This window comes from Labeo rohita, chromosome 10, assembly GCF_022985175.1.
Source record: "Labeo rohita strain BAU-BD-2019 chromosome 10, IGBB_LRoh.1.0, whole genome shotgun sequence".
Classification (NCBI taxonomy): Eukaryota; Metazoa; Chordata; class Actinopteri; order Cypriniformes; family Cyprinidae; genus Labeo; species Labeo rohita.
The window spans coordinates 24,121,454-24,144,342 of NC_066878.1; the positions used below are offsets into that span (position 1 = coordinate 24,121,454).

At 36.6% G+C, this 22,889-nt stretch overlaps 1 protein-coding gene across 6 annotated transcripts in view; it reads right to left on the reverse strand.

Moving 5' to 3' along the window:
* nrg1 (neuregulin 1) overlaps nucleotides 1-22,636 on the reverse strand; it is a 105,764-nt gene extending 83,128 nt beyond the window's left edge. For 3 of the 6 annotated variants that reach the window (XM_051120852.1, XM_051120847.1, XM_051120849.1), the window contains exon 1: nucleotides 22,069-22,625. In XM_051120852.1, the coding sequence (XP_050976809.1) occupies nucleotides 22,069-22,555 (487 nt within the window). In that variant the 5' untranslated portion in view covers nucleotides 22,556-22,625. Of the gene's footprint in view, nucleotides 1-22,068 lie in introns of all 6 variants that reach the window. The other 3 variants (XM_051120850.1, XM_051120846.1, XM_051120848.1) reach the window with 2 other exon arrangements.
* Nucleotides 22,637-22,889: the final 253 nt, after the last annotated feature.

The following is a 22,889-nucleotide window of genomic DNA, read 5'->3' on the forward strand; positions in this document are numbered from 1 at the left end:
TATGCAACTCGCCTGACAAAAATTCTACCACTTGACTGTTTGTATGTATTTATTCACTAACATTAATTAATTTGGGGGGTGAATAATACATATTGTTATAGTACTGCACATAAAACCACCAAGCTAAAAATGAGTTATATGTCAATATACCCCCCCTAAACACACACTCTTGTCCCACTCACTTTTTAAAACAAAGTTACGCCACTGCCTATATGATACCCTCACCCACTACAAATTTACTTGCTTACTGTAAACTGTTTCAAAACAGTTTAACTTGGATTATTTATTATAATTTTTTAAGTTGGTCAGTAAAAACTTTGAAAATCTTTTCTTTGTACATTTGTCAATTATATAAAAGTTAAAAAGCATTAACAAATCACAGATTCTTGATTTTATTGCATTTTACAAAACGCCCCAACTGTTGTAGAATTCTGGTTGCACTACTGCAATATTTCATCCTTGCTTACTTTTGCTTGTTTATTGCTAACATCTTAGTTTTAGCTTATATTTTTCCAGCCAACACTGAATGCATTGCAGCACATCTAATGATACTGTCACAAAATGATTAATTCTTTATGTTGTAATATTCCTCATTTGTTAGCTACTTTGGTGAAGGCTAAATTATTAAATGCAAATGTAATCTAACATACTGGCATTTGTCACAGGACATAATGTCCCATCGTCTGAGAAATTCCCTTGATGCGTAAACTAAGTTTATGTACCAGTCATATTGGGACTGATTAATATTCAAACCGAAAACAAATTATTACTTAATTTATTATTTAGTATAATTTAATGAAATACTAACATGTATTTTGCATGCAAAATGTTTTATTTTGTCAGAATATACAGATGCTTTTGGCCATCAATAGAGAAGAGCTTTTTCCCAAAACTCTGCAACATCTACGAGCAGGCACCAATTGCCAAACCTGGACCCCATGCTGCTAACTGTGATTGACAAGGACATATGTGCAACTAGGGAGATCCACATACACTGTTTAAACGTATTTTTGTGCAACACTGCCACCTGCTGTACACACATATAGTAACATATAAACCAGATCAAGTTGTCTACAGCACTGATAATAAATGGCTGTGAAACACAGTGACATGTTCACCACGGCCACCTTTAGCACATTATAAATCTCAATACAGCAATACTGACCAGCCTTCAGTTCCACACTACTTTTGTAAAGCTTTTGATTTTGGGCACTGAAGCAATGTAGAGTGCAGAAGGAGTTGAGTCAATCAGAGGTTAGTCTAGGCCGCAGTGAGGGAATGTACTGGAAAGGGAGAGCAAACTTATACAATGGTGGTTTGTGTCTGGAGGAGATGAAGAGGCAGCTGCTACTATCCATTAGAGCCGAGAACCCAGCAGATCAGAACACATGCCTGAATTATTCCTCTAACTCACACAGGCACATACAAAGACAAACATACACATCATTACTGATCTAGCATCCACACACGCTCATATATGAATGTAAACATACATGCAAACTTGATTATAATTAAGAGAATGATTAGCCTGTGGATTTATGGGCGAGACGTACGGGCGAGATGTCACTGGTAAAACTGTCACATAGAAAACATCCATTTTAATGAAATTATCAGAAAACATTACATATTATTAACTGAAAATAAGAATTAAGACACACATCAGTCCATTAGCAGTCTGACGCTTTTCTGTAAGTGTCCGCAGTGGTGCGCTCAACGCTGATCTGTTTTCATCAACTGGAGAGACATCAGTCTCCATCCTGAAACCATTTAAAAGAAGCTCCACAATGCTCATTTCAATGCAACCAAAACCATCCTCTTACTTCCAATGAAAAAAACTGTTAAAGGTCAAGTTTTTGGCTACTCTAGCCACCTCAGACTGACACAGACTGGACGAGCGCTTAAGGCCAGGGGCCAAGGCTGGATAAACCCTGCTGTGGTAACAACAGCCAAGCTAAATAAATCCATTCCTTGTAAAAATCACTGTTGCTTAAAACTTCCCAATCATTAACAAACTGTATTTACCATCTTAGAAAAAAAGGTTAAATCTCTCTCCACTTCCTCCCTGTGTATTTTCAAAATATATTCTGTCAAAAGCTCTATCAGGAAGGATATAATTCACTGCAGGCAAGACGAATCTGGGATAAATCAACTGCTGAACGTCTTGGCATTTTATGACAGGAATTTCAGAGCATAAAGCCCTGAAATTTGAACATGGCTCCAACAATGGACTTCTTATGATCCTGTAAAGTGGGCTCTGCGAGAGGAAGCCTGATCTGCAGTTGTCTTCGGCAGCTGAGGAAATGTGTTTAGGAAGGTATTTAGTGGGCACACGCCAGAGCAGGACAGGTGTGTGTAGTGCATGTAGTTCTAACAGCTCCAATCAGGGCTAGAACTGCAGATCAGCACATGGCTCACATAATGTGAATAATTTGTCATTCACTTTCCAATACTAAATATTCTATATATAGAAACATAAGATAGTATAAGTGTCTGCAGAAAGCAACTATGTATTTATTTTACAGACATTAATATGAATGTTTTTGGTAAGTTTTCTATTTTAAGATATAAAAGAAGTATTTTCTTAATGATCACTAATATAATTCATGGAAAGATGGCAAAATTTAAATGTATTAAACATATACTTAATAAAAACAACAAAATATAAGCCAATGTTTTCTGTAAAATAAGTAAAATAGCCCTGCACACCCTGGATTTTTTTCAGCAAATGTATAATATTCTAGTACTTAGCATGCCCTCCAGAACTTTAAGATTTATATAATACAGGGTTTCAGTTTCTGTTTTTTTGTATTACATCACACAGTGGTGTGTGAATTGATGACAGCACTGATAAAGCACAACTCCCTCATACCTTCAGCACTCATACATCCCAATATAAGAGCTTTACTACCACTGAACGTCACTGTGGGTACCAGGCACTTCTCACTGTACTCCTTCTCTAGCAACTCTGCTCTTGGATCCGAAATGATTGACGTGGTCTCTTGAGACCAGAGTATGGATTCCCAGAAGTCTATATTTTGTAAATATGGGCCCTGGAAGAGGTTAAATTAGTTTATTTTGTGCTTTGGCTACAGTAGGTAATTCTAGTGGTGACAACAACCAAGCATGTCACTTCTGCAGGCTGTGTCATACTCTGTGAGATGAAGTGTCACTCTTTTCTTAGCTTTTGCCCGCTCTGAGACACTTGGTATTTCTCCGGCTCTTTTTCTAGCCAAAACTCACTCATCACTTAATGAAAACTTAAAGTGAAGACCTAATTATTTCAGGAGCCTTGTCACAACTCCATTCTTTTTGAATGTCAGTGCTACTTCTGCTATATTTTTAAACTTAAAACAATAATTTGGTATTCCTCTTGTCCTCTTTTATGCTAAGAAATAAGTCACCTGGCAGTTTTCTCCCAAGTGGTTTCATTGTTGCCAGCATTAAGTCTGTGTATGATTCAGCAGGCTATAAAACACTTTTAACTGTCACAAATTTTTTTGGTTCAATATTTTTTTTGTTTCATTTAGTAACTTTCAGGAGGGTGTACTCATTTATAACATTTTATCACTTTGATAAGAAAATCTTATTTCGCTGAATAATTTTGACATTGTTTTTTGGTAATTGATCAAGCAGGCTTGTTGGAACATTATATCTCTAACATGATATAATATTAGAACCCTAACATGTCTTCTACACTGACCAAAATTATAAACGCAACACTTTTGTTTTTGCCCCCATTTTTCATGAGCTGGACTCAAAGATCTAAGAGTTTCTTTATGTACACAAGGCCTATTTATCTCAAATAATGTTCACAAATCTGTCTAAATCTGTGTTAGTGAGCACTTCTCCTTTGCCGAGATAATCCATCAACCTCACAGGTGCGGCATATCAAGATGCTGATTAGACAGCATGATTATTGCACAGGTATGCCTTAGGCTGGCCACAATAAAAGGCCACTCTAAAATGTGCAGTTTTACTGTATTGGGGGGGTCCGAAAATCAGTCAGTATCTCGTGTGACCACCATTTGCCTCACGCAGTGCAACACGCCTCCTTCACATAGATCACATGATCACATTGTGACTGTGGCCTGTGGAATGTTGGTCCACTTCTCTTCAATGGCTGTGCGAAGTTGCTGGATGTTGGCAGGAACTGGAACACGCTGTCGCATACGCCGATGCAGAGCATCCCAAACATACTCAATGGGTGACATGTCCGGTGAGTATGCTGGCCATGCAAGAACTGGGATGTTTTCAGCTTCCAGGAATTGTGTACAGATTACAACATGGGGCCATGCATGATCATGCTGCAACATGAGGTGATGGTCGTGGATGAATGGCACAACAATGGGCCTCAAGATCTCGTCACGGTATCTCTGTGCATTCAAAATGGCATCAAAAAAAAAATGCACCCGTGTTCGTTGTCCATAACATACGCCTGCCCATACCATAACCCCACCGCAACCATGGGCCACTCCATCCACAACGTTGACATCAGCAAACCGCTCACCCACACAACGCCATACATGCTGTCTGCCATCTGCTCTGTACAGTGAAAACCGGGATTCATCCGTGAAGAGAACACCTCTCCAAAGTGCCAGACGCCATCGAATGTGAGCATTTGCCCACTCGAGTTGGTTTACGACGACAAAATGCAGTCAGGTCGAGACCCTGATTAGGACGACGAGCATGCAGATGAGCTTCCCTGAGACGGTTTCTGACAGTTTGTGCAGAAAGTCTTTGGTTACGCAAACCGATTGTTGCAGCAGCTGTCCGGGTGGCTGGTCTCAGACGATCTTGGAAGTGAAGATGCTGGATGTGGTCTGCGGTTGTAAGGCCAGTTGGATGTACTATCAAATTCTCTGAAACATCTTTGGAGACGGCTTATGGTAGAGAAATGAACATTCAATTCATGGGCAACAGCTCTGGTGGACATTCCTGCAGTCAGCATGCCAATTGCACGCTCCCTCAAAACTTGCGACATCTGTGGCATTGCACTGTGTGATAAAATTGCACATTTTAGAGTGGACTTTTATTGTGGCCAGCCTAAGGCACACCAGTGCAATAATCATGCTGTCTAATCAGCATCTTGATATGCCACACCTGTGAGGTGGATGGATTATCTCGGCAAAGGAGAAGTGCTCACTAACACAGATTTAGACAGATTTGTGAACAATATTTGAGAGAAATAGGCCTTTTGTGTACATAGAAAAAGTCTTAGAGTTCAGATCATGAAAAATTGGGACAAAAACAAAAGTGCTGCATTTATAATTTTGGTCAGTGTAAGTAAAGAGTAATTGCTGAATTTAAGTTTTAGAGGGGTGTACTCAGTTTTGCTGTGCACTGTATACTGTTGTTAAAGTTCACAAGACAGGGTATATATAGGTGGGTCCATTTACATTCAAGAAGGCCATGTTTGTGTGCACAAAAAAACTTTTAATAAAAACCATTAATAATAAAAAATCTTTATTTAATTTGGATCAAAGGAAATTACATTTCAGTTGTGTTCAATCAGGGTTGGAGCTGACCTTTGCAGGACCATAGATCTCCAGGTAAGGATTGGGCACCCTTGTTCTAGGTCGGGGGGGGGAAATTTGAAAAAGCTATCAGTGAGAGGCTGAAAGATATAAAGACAGAGCACCAAATACTGTAGGCAGGATCTGTGCTGAACGTGGAGGCCTTGTGTATGAAATATTCTTATTCTTAATCTCAAGAATTCAAGGCATTAGGTTTTCGTAGCATATGGTGCACAGTGTCTGACTCTGTACTGGCGATAACAGGTAAAAAATATAGCTGCAAGCAGCAATTGCGGGGCCAAGCACAACAGAGGCAGAATGAGGAGCTAAGCATGGCAAGGCGCAACAGACCGACTGTAACAATGAGTAACTAAAGTCATTTTAGAATGATATCAGTTGAAATGGCTGAAAAATCATAAATACAACCAATAATATAATTTAATGGCTTATCACTTTTGACCAATAGGTGGTGCTGTTTTCAAATTGATGTGATGCGTTCTGTGTGAGGTGACAATGACACATACAAATTTTGGTGTCATTATGCCAAAGCGTTACAGAGATACAGCCTCAGAATCATTTTGGCATCAAGCCTAAAATCTGTAGTAGCGCTGTACGAAAATGGTTTTGTCTATCGACACAAAATCCATAACTTTTAGTAAGCACAGTCTGAAGATGATTTGAATCAAATTTGGTGAAAATCAGACCAACGGTCTAGGAGGAGTTTGAAAAAGTATGTTTTGTACATTATTCAAAATGGCGGAAAAAAAAGTTCAGCGAAGTGTGGTATAATTGGTATCTGTTTTGTCAGCATGACCCAAGGAATATTTTGAGACCAGTTTTAATACAGTAGGCTAATGCAATCACAAGCTATTAGCATTTTTGAAGATTTCATTATTAATGTTTAATGAATGGTGTATTACTTTTGACCAATAGGTGGCGCTGTTACCGAATTGATGTGGTGTGGTCAGTGTGAGGTGACAATGGCACATATAAAATTTGGTGTCAATATGTCAAAGCTTTGCAGAGATACAGCCTCAGATGTAGTTTGGCATCTTTCCAGTAAATTTGCTGATGCGCTGTACGAAAACCGTTTCATATATCGACATGAAATTCATAACTTTTTGTCAGCACTGTCTGAAGATGATCTGAGTCAAATTTGGTGAAGATCGGACTAACGGTCTAGGAGGAGTTCGAAAAAGTAGGTTTTCAACATGAATCAAAATGGCGGACAGGAAGTTTGGCCAATTTCGGCATAATGTATATCAATGTTCTCGGCTTGACCCAAGGAATCTATCAAAATCAGTTTTATTTCAATAGGCTAATGTACGCAAAAGTTATTAGCATTTTTTGAAATTTCGTTATAACTTTTGACCACAAGGTGGCGCTGGCCCCAAAATTTTTATGTACATTCAGGGCATGGTGCCGAACATTTTTGTAATTAATCTCGAAACGATACGCTAATCCGTTCTCAAGATACAGCATTTTAAAGCTAAATTCAAAATGGCCGACACCCAAAATGGCTGACATGGGAAAATTGGATATGGTTCGACTCGGTATGACACACCGAATCTAAAGAGACCAGTTTTGTGATTTTTGGACAAATCATTCAGACGTTATAAAGAAAAATAGCCATTTTTCGTATCACCTGACCACTAGGGGGCACTGCACCGAAACATTGCAGTTAGCCTCAGGTCATGCGTGTTATAACACACACCAAGTTTGGTGTCAATATGCCAAACTGTTACGGAGATATAGCCTCACATTGATTTTTGCTAGCTTTTCGTAGAATTCTTTCGCGTGTTATTCGTGAACGGCTGGACGAATCGACTTGAATTCCATAACTTTTTGCCAGCGTGGTCTGAAGATGATCTGGATCAATTTTTGTGACAATCGGTGCAACGGCCTAGGACGAGTTCGAAAAAGTAGGTTTTACGAACAATTGAGATTAGCGAAAAAACTAAACCTTACGATTTTTGAATTTTGGTGTCCATTCGACTCAGCATAAGCCAAGGAATCAGAGGAAAAAAGAATTTTTGTTGTGTGGCTTACAGTTCAAACGTTATTAACATAAATCTTTTGAAAGTTTGGACAAGTGGTGGCACTAGAGAGTTTGAGTTAGAGACTCCAAACTTGCTATGGTTAATGTTGGGACTGTCCTCTATCAGTGTGCAAAATTATACAACTTTCCCGCAAGCGGTTCTATGGGCTGCCATAGACTTGCGGCGGAAGAAGAAGCGGAAGAAGAATAATAATAAGAATGCTAACAGATACAATAGGTGCCATCGCACCCTCGGTGCTTGGCCCCTAATGACTTATGATGACTTACGTTGGATGCATTAGCTTTACATTTGCTTAGGATGTACTATCTGAATTCACGACTGATTGATTAAAAAAATAAACAGAATAATAAATTAACATTAAAGCAAACATAGTTTTGTGTTTTATATTGTAAACACCCATTATATTTAATAATACAGTTAGCACATGAGCAATAAATTAGACTGGATTGTTGATGGACAAACACTGGTTAATGCTGATGTCATGGAATTACACACATCACATTATGTATGACAAACTGAGTAAAAATATATCACTGAGAAACATCTTGATGAAGTCGTCTTTGCGATGGAGGTTTGGGTTGATCATCTAGTTCTTCCAATGTTTCATTGGACACTAATTGATATGGTAAAATTGATGCCATCCTCACTATCCTTACAGTATTTGTGACTGTTAAGATAGAGGAGGCCTCCAGATCTGACATTCAGATATGGTAACGGGGGTTTAGTGTAAGTAGTAGACTAATTACAAGAGAGACTAAGGATTTGAACAAATCCTTTTTCTGTTTTCTGTTTAAAACAAAGAGGTGATAAAATACATATATTATGAGAAAATATATATATTATGAGAAAATAAAAATATTTTTTGACATTAGATGGATTTAAACCTGTTATCCCTTACCAAAAAGAAGCATACTTCAAGTTTATTTTATTTAAGTAAAGTTCAAGTATATTTTTAAGTATGCTTTATGTAGTAAGTATACAAATATCAGTGTACTAGTAGTATACTTTTAAGTGTACTATTTCAATACTCCTTGGGACTAAATTGGCCCGCTTTCTAGTATATAAAAGTACACTTTTAAATATACTTTAAGTATAACAGAAGTAAACTTCTATGTCATAGAAGTAATCTATGTTTTCAGTTTGTACTGCAAGTATATTAAAAGTGAACTTACACTGATAGTTTACTAATTAAATACTTTTTTATGCATTTTTAGTACACTTCAAAGTATAGTCTCAGTAAACTACTAGTTTAATAGTTTTATACTGCAAGTATACTCGTAAGTTTTCTTTAAGTGAACTGTACATCATACTTTAAGTATACTACTATGTCTCTATTTAGGTATTAATTTGTATATATTTTGTTATATGAATATATGAACATACAAAATATCAAAAGAAAGAACAGGGTATCTGCTTGTAAACAAAAACATTTTATTTAAGCTCCATGCATGGATTTTTTTTTATAAACACTAAATGTTGCATAAATTTGCAAATAAAAAATAAATAAACATTTTGAACAAAAAGCTAAAAAAAAGAGAAAAGACTATTCATGATAATCAAAACGTAGATGGAGTTGATCAACATCTCAAAGCTTGACAGTCATTATTACCTCTTCATGGGTCGACATTTTATTCCATAACGTCACACAGTTTTATTTATGATATTGATGCTGTTTTATGACTGCATCAAAATCATAGATATGTGTCATATGTGTCATTTTAAAGTGGTCATCGGATGCCCATTTTCCACAAGTTGATATGATTTTTTAGGGTCTTAATGAAAAGTCTATAATATACTTTGGTAAAAAATTCTCAATGGCAGTGTAAAACAACACCCTTTTTACCTTGTCAGAATCAGCTCTGCAAAAATCATCCTGTTCTGGTCGAGGTTGCTTTAAATGTTAATGAGCTCTGCTCACCCTGCCCCTCTCTTCTCTCTGTGGAGTGACGAGCCTGTTTACTTAGGCCGCATTTAGTCGCGTTTAGCCGCTAAACTTGCTAACTAGCATGTTATTAGGAAAGGCGATCGCAAAAAACCCTTATACTCACTAATGCTATAAGTGAAGCTGGATTCACGAATGATTCACGCAAACATAGACGGATATGTAGATCTGAAGGCGCATTCCCTTCACAAACAAATGTAATCCACTGCATCTTCAGCGGCTCAGATGTCGAGAGTAAATGACAACCACTATGTTCATTATTACATCCAGCAACACAACACCTCAATCGCTCAATCAGAGATATTCTTGTCTAACTAACACTACCAACACACATTGAAACAACATGTAAAAGTGAACTTTGCATCCAATGACCCCTTTAAGCATATTTCTGAGAAGTACATAAAAGTATACTGAAATTATACTTTCCTATTTTTAGTTTAAAAGAAGTATACTAACAGCATGCTTGAATAAACTTCTTTTTCGTAAGGGATGGGAGACCTCCAAAACAAAATACATGACTTAAAATACAGGCAAAAGGTCAAAACACAGGAAGGCAATTCAAAACAATTGACAAGGCAGAAAACTCAGGCAAAGGGTAATTCCAAGAAACAGGCAAGAGATCAAGACAACCAAGAGACATTAATACAGAGAGAATGCTCAAAAATGCAGTGAAACAACTAACTTTGCAAAGAATGACCAGGCTTATATAGGGTGAGCAGACAAAGTAAATAAGCCACAGGTGCAGACAATAAGTATTGATGAGTCCATGCAAAGGATTATGGGAAATGGAGTCTGGGGCTAAATGATAAAAGTCTGGAATGGAGCACTCTATGCCTAATTAAACACACATGAACCAGCTAATCAAGGTCTTTAGGATCACTAAAAATGTCCCTGCTGTAAGTGGTTTATTAAAAGTATATACAATCAGTGGAGACCTGAAAGAAATGCTTTATTAACTCTCTACTCAATGTCTTCAAACTTCTAGGGATGCTTTTATGACTATAAATTGATGATCGTTAACAATTATTGGATCCATGCTGAACTGTAGTAAAACAACAGTCTAAGTGAGTTTTAAATTAAGAAGACACAACAAAATGAATTTAAATCATGAACATCAAAATCAGAATCATATGTAATCCAAAAGAGAGACTCTGGATCAACTGATTATAATACCTTGAATTCAGGCATTATATCAAGACTATGAAGAAATTCTGTGAGCTGCAGACTTGAAATAATATTTTGCAATGAAAGTTTTTAAACTGTACTGACAATGTGCTACTCTCACTATTGCCTCGGATTAATATGACTGTCCATTTGGTGCCCAGTGAAGACTATTAAACTTCTGGAGCTTCTTAATTGAATATATTAGCAATCTGAGTTACTGTACAGTACTAAGTGTGTTATTTTAAATGCTGACTTCTAGCATTTAAAATACACACTGTCAACTGTAAATCTTTTATTACTTTATAGTGATTTACTACAGGTGAGATTTTCCCAAATCTCCCTTCATATATGTACAGTACACAATTATTTTGTAATAATTTTAACAATTATTTTTTAATTACTTAAAAAAAAGATCCCTTGAAAGATTTTTTTTTTCATGTTCCAAGACTTACCTACTACAGGTTAGATTTTGCCAATATCTCCCTTACGGTGCGTACATTACACAAATATTTGGTGCTTACATGTAGTCTACACAGGTAGTCTACATGAGTAAACGATTAGCAGCGAAGATGTTAAATTAAAGGTAAACACAATCTGCTTTTCTGCATATACATACTGGCCCTGATAGTCATAACTTCTAGCGCTTGCTTAATTTCTGCAAATCAGTTTTTGTGAAAGAATGACTTGCGTTACTACTGGTCACTTTGGCCTTCATCAACAGCCACTTGCGACACCTGCTGGTGAGCGACCGACAGCAGCTGGAGATTGTGCATCGGTGCTCTACTGCTATTCCTGCAGCTCCCGGATATGAAATGCCGAATTTTCTGCCGAATTTGAACCACTGAATTTGTGGAAGCGAATTTATGAAGTGAAATAAAATGGACCAAAATTTGCCTGTCAAATATTATACATCGTATTTTTAAACAGACTGAATATTTGGGAAGTGAATTCTGGAAGGTGAATATGAATTTTTGAATTTTTTTAGTTATGAAAATGTGTGTGAAATATTTTGAATTGAAATATTCACTGCTTAAATAAACAACTATATTAAATTTCAGAACCTAAAAATGCAAGCACTGTTAATTCAATGCATTATTTTTTCAGTTAGTGCAATTCAACATGCTTTTTTGTTTCAAAAACATCTGTCATTCATTTTCTTCCATAATTCTAATATTAATAAAGAGAGTCTTAAGTTGATTCAGGATTGTTTGATGAACCTAACACAGGTTGTTATTGAAGTATGTGACAATATTGGACCCAAGAGCAATGTCACAACTTGGGAGTTTTTGGTACACTGGTACACTGTGATTAATGATGAAATATTTGTGACATTTATGACAAATCTGGAAATGAAGACCTCTGTTGGCTCCCTACAGGTCTTCATCTGACAAGTCTTCCACAAAACCTTGGTGACAAAGCTGTGATGACCTTTGACATTTCTCACAGGTTAATGTCAAAATAACCACAATGTGTAAAATGTCAAGAGCCCATAATTCCTGGATATTATCCTAACCCACACTGATCATTGCTGTCCATTTGGCATAGCTGAGGAACATTTATCAACCATACTGAGACCAACAACACAGAAGCAATTTAATGTTGCTTCAGTTTTGCTCTGTAAATTTTCGTCTAAATACTCATATCATCAAGACAGATGACGCATATTTTTCAGCACAGGCCAGAACAGCAGCTCCACAAATCTTAGAAATGTGGATGGAGCATTTGTCAGGACCATAAGCATGACTTGGAACTGATACAGGGTACTTCCAGTGGTAAAGGCAGATTTCTTCCCTTCTCATATGACTCCCATTCAACTTGCCAAATGAGTAACAAGTTACAACAAATGTCTGAGTCAAACTAACCCATTCAAAATTACTGTACTCACCACAACAATTATTTGAACTTGTAACGCAAGACATGGCTCAATTACTGAAGAGTTCAAAAATACTGCGAGTTCGCTTGGTTGATTACGACAAAATGACAAAATGTCATTGTGACAAGTTCACTATGTTTAGATTTGTAAATTGAGTGGAATTATTTTAAATGTACTGTATACATATTACACAAGTAAATATGCATGTATGTATACAACAATTTAAACGCAAGTATAAACAAATACAAGTTTGTCTGGTACTTTTTATTAAATGATTTTTTTTTTTTTTTTTTTTTTTTACATACAACTGCAAATCTGTTATGTTTCTCCAATAAATGTTTGCATATGCTCAAGAAATCAAACATAAATGTAATTTTTTTTAATGTAAATGTATATTCTTTAATTTTTGTATAAACAATTTGTTAAGGAGCTGTTAATCAGATATTGTTGAAATTATTTAGTTGATTTTGTTACAAGGAGCTCTGGAATACTTGATTCTGATTGGTCAGTCATGACATTCAGAGGTGTGTTATTTCATTGTCATTAGCAACGCCGAATAACATACTGCTCATCCAGGTATTTGAGGCAGGTGCTTCGTACTTCAGTGCTTCTTACTATTAGTGAAACTTTGAGTATTAATAGTAGGCCTGTGGTAATATTGTTAAAATGTTCATCTTGATTGACTTAATGATTGATTTGTACACTGTCAATGGATTTAAAATACCTGTCAAATTTTTAAATGTTTTCTTCTCAGATAGGATTGTATGTCCTCATCTTTGTTTATGTGGTGAACGTCTATGTAATTATTCATATGTCTGTACATAATGCTTTAAATGTCAGTCTTTTCTGAACTTCATCTAGGCCTAATGCAGTTTTTAGGAACTTTCTTTAAAGTGTAGCGTAACTCAGATCAGTTTTTTTGTGTCTACTTATTTACTTATGTAGCCATGTACTCAAAGTCTTTAAGATGATTCACACATTTAGATTGAATCACAGGTCTCCTGCTCCCTGAATTGAATTCATGCTTTGCTTTCCTTTCTGCTCTTTCTTTCCTTTCTTCCATCTCTGAATTTAATTACCTGACACAAACTTATTTCTGTTATCAAAAAAATAAAAAATAAAATAAATAAATAAATAAATAAATTATACACATAATCTTTAAAATAATCAGTAAATGTTAATTTAATGCATAAGAATAGAATTAGTAAAGGTTCAAGGCGGACTTTATCTAGCACAGTCAGCCAAAGTGAGTCAGCAATATTTAACCACCTTACAAAATATATTCTTTGCATTTTAATCTATGTTAACAAATAATACAAGCACTGTCACAATAATATACGTTTACTAATTGTGAGAAGTTAGAATAACTTAATGTTAATGTTAAATGTCAAAGGGATTCCTATCTTTTTATGATGATAGACCTCTGTTGAGATGTAGTCACAATCACTGACGTAGTGTCATATTGCATTATCATTAAATTAACAGTGACCCCCCTTTATTTAAAGAGCTCTGTTATGCTGTTTAAACAGTCCACTTTACCTGAATTTACCCTATTAATTAGGATAGAATACACATATTTTTATTAAAATTATCTCTACTATTAATTTACACATCCTTCTAAAACAATCTTTAAAGCTTTCCAAAAAAATGTTTGACAAAAACAAACTAATTGTTCAGCCAAACTACTTCTGTTATGTTATACTTTCTGTTGGTTTAGAGATTTTCTTTTTCAATCTGTTGTCCAGTTGCAGTGGTTCCCAACCAGTTCCTGGAGCCCTTTCTTTGTCTGACACACCTATTTTAGGAGTCTCTGCTAATGAGCTGTTGTCCTGAATCAGGTGTGTTTATTAAGGGAACTTGCAAAATGCATTGTTGGGGGCTCAAGGTAGCACTGCTCTTTTGTTTTAGAAAACAGTACAATGGCGAGCACTACAAACTACTATGAACACCTCTGAAGTAGTTTTTTTTTTAACTGATTGGTATCGGCTCTCCTAAGTCCGATCCAAATCCTGATCAGGTGTCGTGCAGTAGGTGGCGGTATGCGACTTTAAATATGGCAAACCAAAGTATTCATATATGCCTGGCCGGGCGTCTGATTGGACACTGACATGTCAAAAGCGTGCAAACAGGAGAAAAGAACGTGTTCTCTCTTTACATTTCTTTAAATGAGTCCACCCCCCAGGATTACTGTTATAAACGTGAGCCGTGTCTAAAAGGTAAAGGGGGAGGTGTTGCTACAGTTTATAGCAATGTCTTCAGTATTTCTCAGAGGTCGGGTTTCAAGTATAATTCCTTGGAAGTAGTGTTTCATAACATTATCCAGAGAAACGTTGTTAAAAAGAAAAGTCTTAATGATAAATCCTTTGTGACGTTTGTACTGGCTACTGTATACTAGTGTTGGGCGATATGCTCAATTTTCATATTGTCAGCCTGTGAGATCGCTGATACACGATATTATCACAATATTAATTATTTAATTATTTACTTTAGTTTCATTGCCGGCAAATGACCCAACACCAGCATAAGGCTAAAAGCAGCCTTATGTTTTCAATATGACTTCATTTGTGTTTAAAATGATAACTATCCTCTCCTCTCCTTGCTGAACAGGATCAGTTTTGAAAGTGAAAGTAAAACCGGAAAAACAGCATGCATAATAAAGCGACTGCATGCTTTCACAAGCGTCAGCAACTGCAATTACAGATTGCATGCTTCCCACCTGAAACACCCCCCTCCCACTCATCTTGATTTGTTCCTTTGTGTTTATACCAGCCACCTCACGGCAAGTTTCTGAAGCACCCCAGAAGCGGCTCTCTGCACTGCACCACTAAAGTTAGGCGCCTAGTCTATTTTTGGATGGATAATAATAATAATCGTCTTGTTATCGCCAAAGGCATCAGCAACAGGCAATATCTCTGACTATCGTCGATACACAATATTATTGTCTATCGGCACAACCCTATGTATACAGGCCACCAGGGCACCATACAGTTTTTATTAAAGAATTTGCTGCTTTTCTATTTGTGTTAGTGCTGGCTGCTTACTGTTGGTGATTTTAATATGCATGTTGATAATGAAAATTATGCATTGGGATCAGCATTTATAGACAACTTGAACTCATGTTAATGCCGTTGAAATTCTGTTGCAAAGCGATAATATCTCAGATCATTATCTAGTCTTGTGTATACTCCATATAGCTAAAACTGTAAGTTCAACTCCTTGTCAAAATATGGTAGAACCATAAAAAAAATAAGAAATGCTGAGATGGAAATTTTGTATCACTAATTGTCCTTAAAGGCTTGAACCTCAGCTTATTCTCAGAGAGGCCCTGCGCCTGGTCTTTTTTTCTACGTCTCTTTGGTATTAGTCAGCAATATAGCATCTATGAACTCTTCTCACAGATTGTGATTTTCTTTTTAATAAGTACATTTATAACACTATTTATAACACTTTACTTTGTATTACCTGTGTACAAAAAAACTGCTGTGGGAATGACTATAAACTTGTCATTGTTCCCTTTTCTGACTGCCGTTGTCAATCTCTCTCTTTTTTACTCTTTTTAAAAGTTGTGAAAACACTATTGTGTAGTTTTTCTTTTGCTATTTGAGCAAATACGAATGCAAAACATAAAAAAGAGGCATCACTTCTACCACAAAAGACTGCTTTGTAAATAATCTTCCTGATTTATCCCAATTCCTCAGCATATACAATAGAGGTATTTTGTGTTGCATGGCGGGAAAGTACTTCTCTTACAGAAAAGCATTAAAAACTGCTAGATCTGATTACTTTCCATCTCTTTTAGAAAAAAACAAACACAACCCCAAGTAAATTAACAAAAAATATAACATCAGCAGGTGCAGACATTTTCCAAAAGCACAGCAGTAATGATTTTATGAACTACTTTACTTCCAAGACTGATACTATTAGAGATAAAATGGTTACACTTTATTTTGATAGTCCACTTTAGACATTCTACTAACTATAAGAAACTTTTCAACTACATGTCAACTCATTCTCATTAATTTGCAACTGCATGTCTAATAACTCTCAGAGTAGACTGTTAGGTTAGGTTTAGGGTTAGTAGAATAAGTTGACATATACTTGCAAAGTTTCTTATAGTCAGTATGTTGTATGTTGTGTACTTATTAAAATAAGTGTTAGAAGATATTAATCAGACAGTCTAATAATACTCTGCTATGTCTGCTAATGACTGCTACATGTAGTTACAAAATTACTTACTGTTAGTAGAATGTCTAAAGTGGACTATCAAAATAAAGTGTTACAGATAAAACTGTAACCATGCAGCCATCAGCCACAGGATTGCATCAGTGCACTGTAGATCCCCTGAGGAACAATTCCGCTCATTCTCTAATATAGGAGATGAAGAATTGTATAAACTTGTTAAATCATCTAAACCAGCAACATGGATGTTAGACCCTATTCCATCTAAGCTACTAAAAGGGTAGCTTCAAGAAGTCAAAGATCCTCTTCTGAATATTATTTATTTGTCACTGTCATTAGGATATGTCCCCAAAACCTTCAAACTGGCTGCTATTAAGCCTCCCATTAAAAAACCTTGACCCCAACAAATTAATTACTTACAGACCAATCTCAAATCTCCCTTTTTTTGGTCAAAATTACTAGAAAAGGTAGAATCATCGCAACTATGTCCCTTCTTAGAGAAAAATGGTATCTGTGAAAATTTCCAGTCAGGATTTAGACCATATCATAGTACTGAGACTGCTCTCATCAGAGTTACAAATTACCTGCTCTTATCATCTGGGGCCAGTTGCATAAACTTAGCCTCTATGTTAAGACAGCGTCTTAAGTACTAGTCTGATAAACTAGCAGTTAACCAAAGAGTAATCAGTCTTATTTTTTTGGATCCAGCTTGGACTAATCTACATTTTTCTGTAACTGAATATAAAACATTAGGACCAGACATAAAGAAAAATTTGGCTGACTTACTTTTTAAGACTGGTCTAACCCCTTTATGCAACCGGCCCCTGATTGTGCTTGTATCTCTCTATTGGTGCTACTGGATCTTAGTGGTGCGTTTGACACTGTTGACCACAACATTCTTTTAAATAGACCAGAAAATTATGTTGGCATTAGAGGAAGTGCACTGGCATGGTTCAAATCTTACTTATCTGACCACCATCAATTCGTAGCAGTGAATAAAGAGGCATCATACCAATCACAAGTGCAGTATGGAGTACCTCAAGGTTCAGTACTAGGACCGTTACTTTTTACACATTACATGTTACCCTTTAGCTTGCATGTTTATGCTGATGATACTCAGCTCTATATTCCTTCGTGGCCCAATGAAACACTAAACGATGGCCATCGGGACAAGACCACAGGAACCAGATGAGTCCTCTGCACAATCTGACTTTACTGCAGTCTAGAATTAAACTACTGGTTTCATATGGTCAGAGGAGAACTGAACACTATTTCGACACACTATTTTCCTGTTAATTCTGTAAAGCTGCTTTGACACATTCTGCATTGTAAAAAGCACTATATACATATATATAATGGTAACAGTAAATGGTAATATTCTTAGAATTGCACATCAAAAGCGTGTGCTTACTTTTTAGGACATGAATCTGTTTTGTTTTGTCCGCTATATGTGGTATTACGGTGATGTATTGCTGTCAGATATTATTATTATTATTATTTACATTAATTACATATTATTTTTCCCTCAATTATGCTGTAATGAGATGTGATGTAGTTTAAACGACATATTTTCATAACATTATTATTATTATGTCACAAAAACATATAATCGGATATATTACAATAACATACTCGACGCCCATTTTTGCTGTGATAAACGCATGCCAAAAACATGTGTTTTCGATGACTCCAAACTTTTAATAGCAAATAATGTCAAGGACGCACGTTTTGACGTCATTTCTGAAGCGCGTTTTTCGTAAACCCATACGCATTTTTATGGCAAATCACACGTCGAGGACATGCATTTTGCTGTCAAATCACTGCTCACTGATGCTTCAGAAGGAAACGCAATTCATCAAGAGCCAGGGGTGAAAACTGGGAAACATGTATTTTCTGTAGCTTCTGAAGAGCAGTACTAAATAAAATTTAGGAAAATAAAACAAAAAAAAGTACACATCTTTATTCTGTGCAAAAGTTTACACCCCTGGCTCTTAATGCATTGTTTTCCCTTCTGGAGCATCATTGAGCATTTGAACCTTTTGTAATAGTTGCATGAGTTCCTAAGTTGTCCTCAGTGTGAAAAGATGGATCTCAAAATCATACAGTCATTGTTGGAAAGGGTTCAAATACACAAAAATGCTGAAAAACCAAAGAATTTGTGGGACCTGAAAAACAGCAGACAGTTTAACTGTTCAGGAGAAATAAGGGACTCATGAACAACTATCACTACAAAAAAAAAAGGCTGTGGATCATTCAGGTAACAACACATTATTAAGAATCAAGTGTATGTAAACATTTGAACGGGGTCATTTTTATAAATTCAACTATTATTTTCTCTTGTGGACTTTAATGGGTAATATCTTATTCAGGTCAGTACTAAATAAAAAATAACATGCATTTTGTATGATCCCTCTTATTTTGGTAAAATAATTAACATTTTGCAGATTCTGCAAGGTGTATGTAAACTTTTGACCTGAACTGTAAGTATTGGCAGATGCTCAATATTCAATGACTCGGAACAGATCGGGGGGCACAAAAAACCTGATCAGGACATCCCTAGGCAAAGTATAAACGACTTTAGAGTATTTTCCACTTTAACCCACCTGCCTGTAGTTTTCTAATCATGAACAACATGATTATCTTGTTCAGATAAGTTTGATAAATCAGAGCTGAACTGTGCAGGTCACTGGCCCTCGAGGAACAGAAAAATTCTGTAATACGCTACCTTAGTTATACTACAGCTCAGCATTGATTAAAAAAATAGGCTAATAAACAAAGGCAAAATACTGAATGATGCAAGTAGTAGCAGGACTGAATTCATGACACAAAAACAGACCAGTCTGTAGTACTTTCTTTTGTATTCTAATACCAATTTGTGCCAAAATAGCAAAATAGCACTGCACTAGCAATTGTAATTAGACAGTAAGCGGCAATCATAAAACTGCAGGGTGTCACACTTTTGGTTTTCTAGGAGCTCATGTTGAATGTGGGCCATTTGAATGCAGAATAAAGATGGGATTATAGGATAATCTGTGAAAGGACAGAGGATTATGACTGGGCTATCTCTGTAACCCTTCTGAGATATGTGCCCTGACTTAACTTCAGCTCTCATACTCATCTGCCACAGATCCAGCTCTTGTGCTGTCTTACAAATAAATTATCTTTAGAACACACTCAAACGTTTATGCAATACGATAAAAACAAAACAAAAGAGATTAATAAATAAACTGAAATGCTTGGCATGTGATGTGATGCAGTTTTTCTTTGAAGCATTAACTTTGCATTTTGTGTGAATGATATTATTAACTCTTGTAAAACAGTAAAAAAAAAAAAAAAACATTACTAAGTAAGAAAAACAGAAAAAAAGTCCAACAGCATAGACCATTTTAAACTTTTTCTATAATGTGCTAGAAGGTCATTTTTTTTGTCATCATATATTCCACTTTGCTTCAAGCCAAGGCTCATTCAGTAATACCTTATCCAACAGGGAATTGTAAATCAATAAGTTTCAATAAAGAAAATGAATAACGTTATTATCCGACGCAAGGATGGAATTTGTAGTTCCCTTAGGAATCAAAGCCTTTAAAATCAATCCATTTCTTTGCCATTATTGAAATTGAAAAAAAAATTGTTTTTGAAAGTAAGTGCTGTAAATATGGTTACGCATTTAACTAAACATTATTTACTTGTCTTTACCTAACCACTTGCAACATTTATTGCTTATACTTACTATATTGTATATCATATTAGATCACAATCTAAATCTAAATCGCACAAAAAAGGCAAGGTGAAAATTAGTAATGAAAGAAAAATGTTATTTGCTTATGCATATGCTTTTCATTCTTCTTCAAAACTGAAGAGGTCCACAAGCTATTCTCATAATACCAAAGCGAAAAGAGGACAGATATCTCAGGTCATGAGGAGAGGAGAACATTCAGTGAAGGACTGGAAGTAGAATGACCTTCACTAACCTCATCAGATGGCAATAAAACCAGCAGAGTGGTCATTAAACACACCCAACAGGCGTGCAAGTGTAACGTCCAGCACTACTGGAATGCTCAAGGCACACTCATGCTTAACAAGGTATTGAATCTTTTGTACTATTTTATGAGTGAGAAAACACAAAGCAACATTGAGCTCATGAACATCTCAAAGCTTCTTACAGCATTACTGCTGCATACAGTCGATGAAGCAATGCTTGGAATTGGAGGATTTCATTTTGCCACCACAACTGATGCCAAATTCAAACAAAGGCAGCTCAATCGCAAAGCCAAAATACATATTTAGTTTTCTAACAACAACCTTTCACAGACATGCTGCTATATTGCTGGTCTCATAACCATTAATAACCAAAACAAATTGATTCAAATAATATGCAGTGCTAGAACATTGAGCCTTCATCAAGAGGAAAAGAATAAATTAGTATGAGAAATATGTGGGCATTGTGTAGCCTCTTATAAAAATACACAATCATACTAAAACTATAATTGGACCCCGTGTTTAAGCACCAAGCAAAACCGTAGGTTAGCAGACAGCCAAGTCAGTACAACAAAAAAAAGTCAATAGAAAACATTTAACTTTAGGATGCCTTTCATCAAAATACTAACACCTCATCTAAGCGTTAAACCTCATATTCCGTAAGTACGCAAAGGCTTTACAAACATTGTGTGATGTGACATGATTCAGAGCTAATCAAAGTGAACCCAGAGTCCATCAAGCTCCAGAGTATCCTGGAATGTTTCTAGCTGAAATATTTAGGGTTAGCTTTAATGCAGAGGCAACCAGGTTGAGCAGGAATTTGTGTAATCCATCAGAATCTGGTGATGACATTAGTGGCAATAATCTCTGCAGAAATCCTGCCAAAAACACAGATTTAAGGCAATGACAGTCCAGCTTTTAAATAATTCTTTCGCACGATGTGAGCCTGAAAATATGCCAAAAATTAAAAATCGCTGTTGCGTCCATCCATGATGGTCATGTCAAGCTGCTCAAACAAGTTTTAATCCAACATTGTGTTGAAGTGTCTGACATAGAGATCTTCAGAGTAAATGCATGCTTGGTCTACAACTAACTATAGTGACATTACCACTGTACTCTTTAAAGAATATTGGATTCATGCAAAAACCATCATGTATCATTCAATACCATCTGACAATATCACCTTACTTGTCAATGAGCTCCACTTAGGCCTCAAGATCAACAGGAGACAATACAAACAAAACAAAACTTAGCAACAACAACAACAAGTTCTAATTTAGTTTTGCTGATGTGTCACTTTGTCAACTCGCACGTGTATATAAACATATTAACATCCAGCAGTCAGTAAAAGGGTCTTACCGCAGTCCTGACAGAGCACCTGACTCACATCCTTCCTCACGGTGCGCTTGGTCTCCACCGGCGGGAAAACTGCCGTGAACACAGACGTGTCATTTGTGGGTTCCATAAAGAACATGTACCGGATCCCGGTGTTGAGCTGGAAACATCTGCCACCTTCAAACCAGATGAGAGACACCACAGAGTCCTTGAGCAGCCCTCCCGTCTTCAGCTGCCACACCTGCTGCACTCTGACGCGCACCTGACGCGACGCGTTCACCGGCGACTCTCTCTGCGCTTCAGTCCAGTTCCGCTCTGCTCGCCCTTCCTCCTGGAGCTTCCCCTCAAACACGACCCCTGAGCGGCGTGCGAACTCCTGCACTGACGCCGCGGGCGGAGAACAAGCGAAACTCCCACACCGGACCACACGCGTCCACAGGGACAAACACACAACCACTCCACAGAGAGCGGAGACCGAGAAAGAACCGCGTCCTGACGGAATCGCCCACATCCTCGCCCGCGCGTTTCTGGCGTTCAGCTGGATGAATTAAAGTGGACCAGAAGAAGTGAATAGAGTAGCGTGGGTTCTGTTGGCTCTTCAGCTGATCGTATTACAGGAGGCGGGGTGAGGGATCTCAGCCGCTGCGAGGAGGATTTCCCCACCGCGACGCGACAACCAAATAGTTCCCAGTTTATTTGTGTTCAATAGATGGTATGGGATTTGAAAATGTAGCCTATTAATTATGAAACACTGTCAAAATTCTAAAAAAAATAATCTTCCACAACATTTAAAAGTTGAACTATAGGCTATTTAAAGTTTTGGGCAAAATTAAAACAGCTTTTAA